At 46.3% G+C, this 12,027-nt stretch overlaps 1 protein-coding gene across 6 annotated transcripts; it reads right to left on the reverse strand.

Annotated features, from left to right (window-relative positions):
- Positions 1–467: 467 nt before the first annotated feature.
- LOC146333657 (mast cell protease 1A-like) lies at positions 468–11,132 on the reverse strand. 6 transcript variants are annotated; one of them, XM_084826290.1, is made up of 6 exons: positions 11,076–11,132; positions 5,914–5,982; positions 5,019–5,166; positions 3,984–4,119; positions 2,536–2,787; positions 468–1,489 (listed from the first exon to the last, which is right to left on the reverse strand). In XM_084826290.1, the coding sequence occupies exons 3-6, from the start codon at positions 5,105–5,107 to the stop codon at positions 1,349–1,351; spliced, it is 618 nt and encodes a 205-aa protein (XP_084682416.1). In that variant the 5' UTR covers positions 5,108–5,166; positions 5,914–5,982; positions 11,076–11,132; the 3' UTR covers positions 468–1,348. The 6 variants fall into 6 exon arrangements, with proteins under 6 accessions (XP_084682416.1, XP_084682418.1, XP_084682417.1 ...); XM_084826292.1 differs by lacking the exon at positions 11,076–11,132 and adding an exon at positions 9,785–9,836; XM_084826291.1 differs by lacking the exon at positions 11,076–11,132 and adding an exon at positions 9,592–9,699.
- Positions 11,133–12,027: the final 895 nt, after the last annotated feature.

Below are 12,027 nucleotides of genomic sequence, written 5' to 3' on the forward strand. Positions count from 1 at the left end.
AGTCTTGCACTATAAGGAAGCTAAATCCCTAGCCACTTCGCAGACAGCAAAGCTGCTAGAATATACATCAAGGGGAGATAGCAACTTAATTACAGGGGCTTTGACAGCTGGGAGACAAAGTGCGGCGTTATTTGAAAGCCCACAGTATTCTTAGAACATGGATTCATCCTAATAAAAGCAGGTGTTCATCACAACTCCTGAAATCCAGAAATATTCATCTTTTGGAATCCTGTTCATTTATAGCAGAGGTGGGCAGACTTTAGGCTCCAAGATCCACCAAGCCAGGGCCAAAACAGTGGTTCGGAAAGGTGGGCACAGAATTGCAGAAGGGGTGCTTCTGAGCACACCTTCAGACTAGAAATTCATTTTCAGTCCCAGAGCTTGCACTCACACACAGATCCTTTCATACACAAATCTCATATCCCCACCCCTCCACACAAGCTTTGTTGAATTCAGCAGACTAATTTACCAGGGCGAAAAGGAAGGCTTTTTTATTGTTGCTGTTCCTAAATAACTGGGAGCTGGAAACTGTTGCTGATCATTTACAGGTCATGTGCAAGGCTCTTTACAGCACTTCATGAGCAAAAAAAGAGGGGAAAGAGGCAAGTTTCTATCCCTGAGGATGCCAGAGTGTATTTTGACAGTTATGGAAATGCAAGGCTAACTCAGAATGTTTACCCAAGGAGCTAATGTAGACTTTGTTTCAGTTTGGGGTGTGGACTGAGGGGGTTGAGCCAAAGGCTGCATGCAGAGGTGGGTCCTGGAAATGTATTTTGAAAGGTGGTCCCATGAAGGTGCTTTGGGAGAAAGTTCCAGGTGTAAGAAGCAGTGGATGGAATCCCTCAAAGGAGCAAAGGATTCAAGGGAGTTCTGAGAGGATGTTCCAGGTATAAGAGGCAACAAGGGAGAATGGTAGAGGTGTTTGAGAAAAGGACTTCTGGCCACCTAGGTGTGCCAGAGCAGGGGTGGACAGAAAGTAGATCTCCAGATGTTTTGGACTACAGCTCCCAGCATTTCTGACCATTGGCAATGCCAGCAGGGGCTCCTGGGAGTCCAAAACATCTGGAGGTATACCTTCTGCTCCCCTGTGCTAGAGTTGGAGGGGCAAAAGTCACAGGAAAAGGCAAGGATAAGGAGTTTTCTCAGAAGGATACCAGAGCTGGTGTCAGCACTCAAGAAAATGCAGCCATGCACTAAAAATCCCATCCAGTTGTTTATGCATACAATATATTTTGCAGGAGGTGAAGGCAGGGGGTGGCATTGCAGAATGCCAGCCAGTCAGGTTATTAAGCAAGAAGAAGGCTTAGAAAAAAAGGATTAAAAAAAATAGCATAGTTGTTGCTTCTTCTCACATGCCCGATTCCATGACTTGCTTGATCCAAGGAAGGTAGTTGGCAATGCGAGTGTAAATCCCAGGAGGGAAATGGTTCCCATAGGAGACAATTCCCTGAACCACACCATTGCACACCATTGGGCCTCCGGAGTCCCCCTGTGAAGGGAAAGAACAAAGATGACAGCAGAGAAAAGATTTGGGCCCATCAGTCGGGGGAATCTGGGACTTGAACTGGGGCTGAGGCTGAACTTAATGAGTTCAAGCACTGATGTCAAGGGCTGTGAGCTGGATTCCACACAGCCAGCTGCATTCTTGCTCAGGGGCAGGACACCTGCTTGGCATGCAGAATGTCCCAGGTTCAATCCCTAGCATCACTAGGTGGGTCTGAGAAAAGTTTTTCTTTGAAAACCTGGGCAGCCACTTTTAGTCAACACAGACTAGAGGTGGGCAAGCTTTTTTCTATAAAGAGCTGTTGACCACAAGAAAGGTCAGCTGGAGGACTGCAGCTGATGGTGGGTGGCTCCAGAGTCCCACAGTGGCCAAGGCTGGAAGGAGTGCAAAACTGCATCACTTTTTCTCTTCACTTTTTCCATCCCTTCTCTACCTCCCCACCCCCTTGCACATGTGCGTGTACACACACTACAGGAGAGGAAGCAATTTCCAAGGGGATAGTTTGGGGAGGAAGAGTTGGACTGCAGCATCAGGAGAGCTGGATGATGCTGAGGGCAAGTGGATTTAGGATTGCAGGTTCCACACCCTAGGTGCAGACAGAACCAAGCTAGACGGACCAACCACTTGATTCAGCAGCAGTCAGCGTTTCATGTTCCTATGTAATGCTAAAGGAAAAGTTATTTCAAATGGAACTTCTTCCCAAATTTTGAACTTCTCACATTTGGGGCACTTCTCCACTTTTCAGGGCGATGTAAAACTGCCCCCGCTCCAATTAAAGAGTTACTTTAAAAAACCCTTATTGCTAAATTTTAGAGGAAGGAGGACTGGAACTCTCTTCCTCAGATCTTCTGAGATCTGTTTCCTAGAATTCGTTGTTGTTTATTCACTCAGTCGCTTCTGACTCTTGGTGACTTCAGGGACCAGCCCATGCCAGAGCTTCCTGTCAGCCGTCACCACTCCCAGCTCCCCCAAGGTCAAGTCCGTCACCTTAAAACCAGCTATCTGCCATGGTTGCTGCTGCTCCTCCTCACCTGGCTCGTGTCGCGAAGTTGGTTGTAGCTGCCTGCACAAATCATCCCGTCCTGGAGCTCCGGGTAGAATTTCATGCATTTCCTGCGGCTGTAGATGGTGAGGTTGGCCTCGAAGAGCTTCTCTGTGCTTCTGAATTGGTCAGTCAGGCCCCATCCAGCAATGCTGCATGCTGTCCCACCGGGGAGGTCATTGTCAGATTTCGGCAAGGGCACCATTTGAACGTATTTGTTCAGAGTAGCCTTTGCATTTAGCTGCAGAAAAGAGTGGGAGACACAGAATGATGAAAGGAACCCTCTGTAGCAATATATAGCCCTTGAGGGGCAAATAGGAACTCATGCCTAAATAGATACTTCCTTTTGAGGGGACAGAGACAATGGAGATACTTGTCTGATTAAAAACAGACAGGTTGCTGGTCCTCATGATATTGGAAATGCAGAATTTATGGATGTCTGCAAGCCTCCCCCCCCCCAACAGAGCAAGATGCTTCAAATGGCTCAGGCCCTTTGTTACCTTTCCCATCACTAGCTGTTCCTTTTATTCTCCCCCCTTCGGCGGGGATAACATTATGCTAGTTCCAGACCTGCCATATGCCCCCATAAAAAATAGATGAGCAGTGAATCCTGAAGTTTGTGCATGTCTCAGGCCCATATAGGGACACATTTAACATGGGCAGATATGCCCATTCTGGTGCATGAATTCTGCAGCTGTGAGTTTCCAACTGTGTGTCACTCCAATGGCGATATGCAATAATTCATGAACAAATGCATGTAGAAATTCATTTTGGTGGCAAAATATAGGGTTTTTAGTTGGGTGGAAGAACTATTACTGGTAACTGTTACCACTGATATGGTCTAGTAGATAGTAGATAGAATGCCAGACTAGGAGAGCAAAACCCAGGTTCAATCCCTGCTTAGTTATGAAGCTTACCAGATACAATTCAGCCAGTCACCATCTCTTAGACTAACCTGCCCAAAAAGGATTGTTGTGAGGGTGAGTGCGGGGGGAGAGGAGATATGTCAACTACCCTGAGTTCTTTGGAGAAAGAGTGGAATAAAAATGAAGTAAATCAATATTTATTTAATAACATTTAATCAGAGATTCACAGGGTTCTATGGCAGGTCCAGGACTGACGACACGAGACAGAAGACAGAAGAAAAGAAACTGCTGCATCACCAAAGGTATGTGAGGATCCAGACCATTTGGAAAATTTCACTGCCCCCCCTGCAAACTTCCTCCCTCCAAATTTTGAAGCTGAAGCTTCTCACTGAAGAACTTTCAGTTTCACTCAGGAGCTCATGACACTAGTCCCCCTTGAGGGCCAGCTTTCCCATGAGCCAGTGACACAGCTGCTTCAGACATGGGATTGGGGGAACCATTTTTCTCTCCTACCATAGGACTGCTACCTCCGGGACATGGTTAGAGCAAGAGATCGCTTGGAATAACCTACCTTCAGCAGAAGGATATCATTGAAATATATTTCTTTGCCATATTCTGGGTGAATGTGGTAAGACTCCACAGCAAAGACTTGTTGAGACTCCTCAGGAGCGTGGAGGTTATGCGCTCCCAAGACGACACTAAATTCGCTGGAAACGGAGCATAGGTTGCATCAGTCAGAGATCCAAGAACCCTATAGCTATTCTTTCCCTCCCTGTTGCACATGGGATCATGGTGCCTTCTAGATGTTTCGGACTTCAGTGCCATTAGAGGATGTCAGGACCCTCCAGTTTCGCTTCTGTTTTTAAACAGCACTTTCAACGAGGGTTTTTAGAGCACAGAAAATGAGGTGTAATTTGTGAAAGTGAAAGAATATGCTATTTCCATTTGTGCTATTCTGCTAAAGCACAGCGCCAACTAGAGGTTTATAGCAGAAAACAGGAAATGCTTTTTGTTTAGTGCTCAGATGGGCCATTAATCACTATCCTAGAACCTGCTGAAGCCTCTGTAACAGGATACTCTTAACCCCTAACTCCAGAGCATTTATGAACGAGTTAAAAAGCACTGGTCCCCAGTTCAGACATGTGTGGGACCCTGCTGTTTACTTCCCTCCATTGCAAGAATGGATTGTTCATTCCTACACTTTACTTTCTGGTCTTTAACCAATTGCTGATCCGCAAGAGGACCTCTCTTCTGATCCCACCACAGCTAAGTTGGCTCAGGAGTCTTTGGGGAGGGTCTTGGTCAAATGCCTTCTCAAAGTCCAAGCAAACAGTATCGACCTCATCTTCCCTGTCCATATGCTTGCTGACACTCTGACTTGTGGCCAGATGATGTTGGAGTACAACTCTCATCATCCCTGCCCATTGGTCACTTGATGTGGCTGATGGGAGTTGGAGTCCAACAACATGTGTAGGTCCACAGGTTCCCCACCTGCTGACCTTTTGCAAGAAGCAAATGCCCACTGCTTGACACTTCCAATAATTAACATTGTCCTTACTTGTACCTCGATAAGCATCACACTTGGGAAGAAATTGAGGTCACTTACCTGAAGCAGTGTGCTGCGGTCATTACCCACTGGGGTGCTACTAGGAATCCGCCACAGGTGAAACCTTGCTCTTCCTTCAAGGCTGCCATGTATGGCCTGGAGTGGGCTTTGGCTTCATGGCCCCCAATAATCTGACTCCGCAAGGGGTCTGTGAGAATCATAACCAGAGGTCAGCTGCTGCTGCTACTTGCTTCTTTTTAGGCAACGTACAAAGTAACACAAGCAAATAAATGAAGCAAGGTCACTGCCCAAGGAGCTTACAATAAGTTTTGCCAGCACAGAAGTACATTCAGGGGAATTAATAAAGAAAGAGAGGCAAGGGGAATGGAATTAGCATGTCAGAAAATCCCATTTCCAGACGGGTGCCCTGTTGGCCCATTGTAGCAAAAACAATAGAGAGTCTTGCAGCTTGAACAGGAAATGTATTATGGCATAAACTTTGTAGAGTAGAGTAGCCCACTTCATCTGGTACATGAAGTATCTTAAGTTGGCAGGAATATGTACACATGTGGTTGTGGGATGGAATGTCAGGGTGGAAACTGAGCCAATAGAGCCCCAGAGGAGTTCTGATTCTGAGGAGGAACAGCAATCCATGGGAGAGGAGCTCACACATCTCTCACAAGCACAGCAGCTGGCAGAGAATCCTGCCAGCATTCCTGGGATAGATAGTGACCCTGGCAGTGAGAGAGCACTGGAGGGGGGCTTGCTGGATGCTCGATGCCAACGCTGGGAGTGATGACAGGTGGAGGGCGCGGAAAGGAGGCGTACCGCTCATTTGGCGCGCAAACAACGGTCGGGTCCCGAGGACCCAAGTGAAAGAGGGAGGATCTCTCCCTAGCCCATAAGTTTAGGGTCTTCCCGTGATTCTCCTTCAAACGGGGACCAACTGCCTTACCTGGAGCTTAGGCCACTCTGCTATCTTTCCCCAGTGCTGTTCCTTGCTTTGTTGCTAGTGATTAGTATTCTGAAAGTCATAAAGTTATAAAAGAATAAAGTCTCAGAAAGAATTCCTTATCGTCTGTGTCCTGAGTTGGCTATTGGTGGGGACTGCAAGAGGCAGCTAGGGCGCTCCTGACATGGAGCTGTAAACACGGAGTTTAGAGGGAAACGGAATACAAAAACGCGGACCTTGACAATGACATTAAAGCTAAAGTGTATCTAAAATAAGCATAGTGACTCTTCAGGAAATTGGATTGATAACACACACATCCTGGCACTGGTAAGCTAATTAACACCTGTATTGGAATAAAAGCCCATTATCTTAATTCAGGCCAGAGGTGATATATAATTCAGCCATTTCTCAGTGGAACCTTCCCTTTGAAATTCCTTTGTTAAGTTTTAACTTTGGGGAAATTATCTCTTCTACTGCCTGCAAAGGTGGGTTGGGTAACATCCTCCAGGTGTTTTGGCTAACAACTCCCATCGTACCTCACCTTTGTCTGGGGCTGATGGGAGTTGTAGGTAGGGATGGGTGAGAAATTAGTTTCAGCTCACTTTTGATAAGGATTTACCAAATTTTGCAAATTTCTTCATATTTGAGAAAGAACATGAGTTTTTAAACAATTAACTATGGGATAAAGCGAAACTGACACATTCGTCCATCCCTAGTAGACCAATTCTTCAGGGTGGGTTGGCCCACCTCAAGCCTGCAAACCCTGGGCAATGGGAGCAACTTTAAAAAGTATATTATTACGTTTCTACCACCAGGACAGGGCTTAGCTCCATGTTCTGCCTCAGACACCAAAATCTTAATACCAGGAAAACCCCATGAGTCTACCATTTCGCAATATTGCATACGTTGCTGTCAATATTTGACATACAAATTTTGGAACAAAGCTGGGGTGAAAAGATTAGCTTAATTAAATTCACAAGCTCTGATTACTTCCAACGTTAGCCGCATCATGTCGCCCCTCCCCTCTCTTTAGCCTGCTAAAAGCTGTGTCTAAGGGGACCGTCACAAAAGTTAAGTTGACGTACTGGCATGCAATAGTAGTCAAGAACTGGCAGGAGCTGATGGGGGCAGCATACAGGATCCGGCAGATAAGTTGCATTGTAATCTCGTCAAAGTTACATTGTTACTTCTGTTTCTGATGTTCAGACTGTAAGTGCTGCGACTTATGTCTCTGAAGTGGCACCATCCATGCAAAAGAGGAATCAGAAGGCGCGGAGGGGAAAAGTCTTTAGGGGGAAAAACACTGAAGGGGGAAAAACACTGAAGGGGGAACATCCTGCAAAAACTCCATCCGAACTGGGTATGCTCAGCAGCCTCCTTGGAATAGAGTGGGCTGGAACCCTCAACATGGGCACTTCCATTCACACTGCAAAAATTTGTTGCAGGTCCCACTTGTTTTGTTTTATGTTCATTTAGTCTGTAATCCTAAACACATTTACTAGGGGGGAAGACCCATCTGAATAGAGTGGGACTTAATGTCTTCTAAGTAAACATGCACAGGGTTGTGTTATGCAGAATGCCGAAATCTGAAAGGCAGATCACGGTGTTCCTCCAAGTCTGCTGATACCTCCCTTTTGTGCATGGGTGGGTGCCAGAAATGTATTGGCACTCATGCCGCAGACACTGGAACTAGAGGGAACGATGTTGGCTTGCCTAAAAAGGACAGAAAAGTGAGCTCACAAGTTCTCTTTTTTACTCACCAGGTTGGGACAGTGAGAAGGAGAGTATCAGGAGGAGGAGAAGCTGGAGGAATGTCCCCATCTTGACATTCAGTTGTCAAGGGGGAGCCAGTGCTTAATAGCAACATTGAGTTGCTTTTATAGCCACCTTTCCATTTGACTCACTCACTGCAAAAGTTGGGCTGGCATTAAGATCTGATTGTGGATCTTCAGCAAGCTTAACTGGGAGCATCATTTCTGGGCAGTCATGTGGCAGATCCCTAACTAAAATGGCATCAGATAATGAGACAATGTGCTCCTGATCACTGCGCAGTCCCACCTATGGGGTTCCTTATTTATAGCAAAAGCTGATATTTCTGGACCCAAGCAACTCTCTGCCACTATAACTCAAGCGTTCCCCTAGCTGACCCTGTTTTGCCATTCTGTTGGATTAATTTAAAACCTATTAGCCCGTTTAAGAGGCTTAGGCGTGAGATGGACACCGACGCTAGACACAGGAAGAACTATGAAATACGTAATTTATGAAAGGGATCTTTTGTACATAAGGGATTACTGATCTTTACTTTGGGGCTTTCAAAAGACTGCTTGGTGGCAATTCTCTAGAGGAAGAATTAAGAATAATAATTGAATTAAAGAATTAATTGAATAATTGAATTAAAGAATTCAAGGGAAGACTGTACTCTGAAGCTGGACCTGGTTATAAGGGGATTTGGCTGGGGTGGAGGTTTCGGGGATAAGAAGTCCTTAGAAGTTTGTAACAGCAGCAGTGCCTCTTGCGTCCTAAGAACTGCCACGAAGCAGTCTTTTGAAAGCCCCAAAATAAATAGTGGTAATACCTTATGTACAAAATATACGTTTAATTGCTTATTTAATAGGTGCTGGGCAGTTTATCTGGGTTTTTACTGCCTGCTTGTAAATCTTAGGGCAGCCTCTTGACATCACACAGCCACCTGCTCCGGACTCCTGATTTTCACCAGCCACCTCCGGTTATCCCACAGAGAAAGAATAGCTATTCCCTTTATTCGTTTGCTTGTTTGTTTGATTTACTGCATTTGTATACCACTCCATATCTAAAACAGATTCTGGAGCAGTCAACGTAAGAGCTAAACAAGTAAAAAAGATAAAAAGAATTAAAACACCATGATTACAATTATTCTTTTAAGAACAGGACGGCAATAAAAACTGTGGCTGGTTAGCGAAGGAATGCTTCCTGGGAAAGAGCTGTTTTCAGGAGGCGCCGAAAGCAGCACAGTGTTGGCGCCTGCCTGACCTCCAGGGGCAGGGCGTTCCAAAGAAAGGGGGCCACCACACAGAAGGCTCTTCTCTGGGTGGACCCTGATCGGGCCATAGGTCCATGTGGAACCACTAGTGGTGTTAGATAAAAAGGGGAGGTCATAAGTAGCTAGTGTAGCTAGTGACTTGGTCAGGTAGGCATGACATGTGACAGATGAGTCAGCTTAAACAGAGCAGGCAAAGAAACAAAGAACAATAGGTCAGTTTATACTGAGAGCATGCGAAAAGACAAAGAACAATGGGTCAGCTTAAACTGAGAGCATGTGCAAAGACAAGAACTGATGGAGAAGTACTGAGCTGTTAGGGGTGGGTATAAAAAGATTGGGCGCGCCATGTTCTGGGTCCAGACCGCTCTGCACCCGTTTTGCAAAACGATCAATAAAACTTTGTTGGTTCCACTGTCACCTGCCTGGCCTCTCATTTGACCAGAAGCAAGAACTTTTTCTAACAGGGGCACGCCGGAGCGTTCCCTTTCTCCTCAGCTTTCTCCAAGTCCTCCTCAGACACCACACACCAACCGGCAGACCTTCTCCCTCTCTCCCCCTGACTCCCCCGCCCCTCAACTGCCAACTGCCATCCCTTAACTGTCATTTCCCAACCGCTCTTTTCTACCTAGCTAGAATCCCCAGCCAATCAGAATCGTGTTTACCTCAGCGAGGCCCCATCTAACAATATTCAAAGCGATTCCCCCCCCGCCTCCCTTCAGATCATTGCTCAGCAACTACTACACAGGCCTTGGACAAGGCCTCAGGCCTACTCCGTTGCCTCACAGAGGCCACACAAAGCAAGCATTACAGAACACCAGTAGTTCTACGCAAGCATTTCTTCACATCTCCCTTCACCTTAGGCATCTTATTTCTCTTCCAGAGAGCATGCGGTTAAAATATACTCAAACTGATTCTGTTTGCTCAAATCTATGTCTGCAGATCTCGGGGGTGGGCAGCCTGTATCTCGCCCAGGCCCTGTTGCATTACAACCCCCATCATCTCTGACCATACTACATCTTCCAGAGGACAATTCTGGCTTGCGCTAAGCAGGGGTTTGACTAGATCAGGGCATCAGAAGGCACATCTGGACTTTTGGGAGAGTGTCCTCCTGAGCGTTCTCGCAAAATGGCTGCCATGGGCTTGCCCATTCACAAAATGGCTACCATGGCGGGCATGGCCGGTCACGAAGCACTGGTTTCATTTCCCAGGAGGCAAACTGCTGAGACTAAAAGAAAAGAAACTTAGCGAAAAACCTGGGGTTCAAGGCAGAGGTGGGGGTCTGAGCTCCAAAACACAAAATCGTTCTTTTGAACACAAATAAGGACGGTGCGGGAGAACAGCACATTGCTTTGCAGCGTGCCCGCCTCCCAGTTCATTTTTTAAAAGGAACCATCTCAAGAAACAAATAAAAATCAGGGGGGGCAGGGAGATTGATGGGCACTGCGGGAGGTGACTCTGGGCAATGGGTACTGACGGGTACCATTTGGCCAACCCAGGATTATCTGACCTCTATGTTTCAAAGCTTATGGTAAAAGGAGATGGTCTTAACTGATAAGGAAAAAAAATATGTTGGGGTGGAGGTGGAAAGCTTTCGAGCACATGAGCGATGAAGATCATGAGTGCTGCAGTATTTTTTTCCCCTAAAGATAAACCTTTGCAGTAACGTTCACACGGCACGACTGTTACTTTTTAGCCAGTGTTATCATTTTTCCGAGCGGTCATCAGACCCCCGAACAGTTGCTTGAGGCTGTTGGCTGAACATTGCAGTTAAGACATTTTCCGTTCTGTTTGGAAACAGATGAAAGGACAGGGCCGTGTGTTCATCTACATTTGCATCATTGCGGGTGGGGGAACAGAGGGAGAACCTGTACTGCTGTTGCTGCTAACTGGCTAGAAAAACGCAAGCCAATCCAGTATTTAATTATTAATTAACTAATTAAGTAATTAACTGCTCATTCTGCCAGTAGGGCCCTGGACCTCTGCCCCAAAGCCAATCCAGTATTTAATTATTAATTAACTAATTAAGTAATTAACTGCTCATTCTGCCAGTAGGGCCCTGGACCTCTGCCCCAAAGCCCTGGCCTGACAGCGCCACGGGGCTGGGCAGGGAGGAAAAAAAGGGAAAAACGACAGATGAGCAGCTTACCATGGGTGGTTCTCCCTCTCCTTCCCCCTCGATCATCCAGCCCATATCCCAGTGTCTGTCGTGGCACAACTCAGCTCTCTTTTGAAGCAGTTACTGAATTTGTGCAAATTTCCCCTTTTACTGCCAAGCCCATAAATTTTTGCAAATTTCCCCTCTATTTACTTCCCTGCCTTTTACTTTGCGCAAATATTTCTGACATTTAGGGGACACCCCCCCCCCGCCAGTAACCGCAGCAGTAACTGCTGAGAAAGGGAACTGTGAAAAGTTGGAGGAGCCCATCTCTCCCCATTCTGGACTTGCTGGAGACTCAGGGAAATGCTGAATGGGAGTAGGAGACTGGAAGTGTCAGATCAACTCTTGAAATCAAGAGGATTACACTGCGAAGTGGGAGATGTTGTATCCCCCTCCGCTTTTGGTGAACCTGCTTCTCTTGCTTCACCCCTACCCCTTTTCCCTCTCCCTTAGTAGTTCCCACCCACCCAGACTTTGGCAGATGTGTGCAAATTTGCCTGTATGCAGTCATGTTGTGTCAATTTTCTTGTATGTTACTTACTGTACTGCCCTCCCTTTGACAGCTGAAACTTAAAGGGACATTGACAAGGAAAGACTGCACAGATCAGATGGCAAATCTGCACACTTGCAATAGTCTGCGAAAGTAATAAGAATGATTAAAAATTACAAAGACATTCACACAGTTTTTAGGGACCAAAAAAATAATTTAAATAAAGGGATGGCAAACATGTTATGGTCTTTCCAAAGTGACATTTGAGCATCAGTATAGGTGGAGCCACTGGTGAGGAAGACTGGAGGTAGCAGTCCTCTGAGGAGGGCTCTGGATAGGGGTGAATGCTCCTTCCTTGTTCTCCTCGACCTCTCAGCGGCTTTTGATACCGTTGACCACGGTATCCTCCTGGACCGCCTGGAGGGGATGGGCATTGGGGACACTGTATTG

The sequence above is a fragment of the Heloderma suspectum genome, chromosome Z (assembly GCF_057233095.1).
Source record: "Heloderma suspectum isolate Gila_16-S chromosome Z, 16-S_ref, whole genome shotgun sequence".
In the NCBI taxonomy this organism is placed as follows: Eukaryota; Metazoa; Chordata; class Lepidosauria; order Squamata; family Helodermatidae; genus Heloderma; species Heloderma suspectum.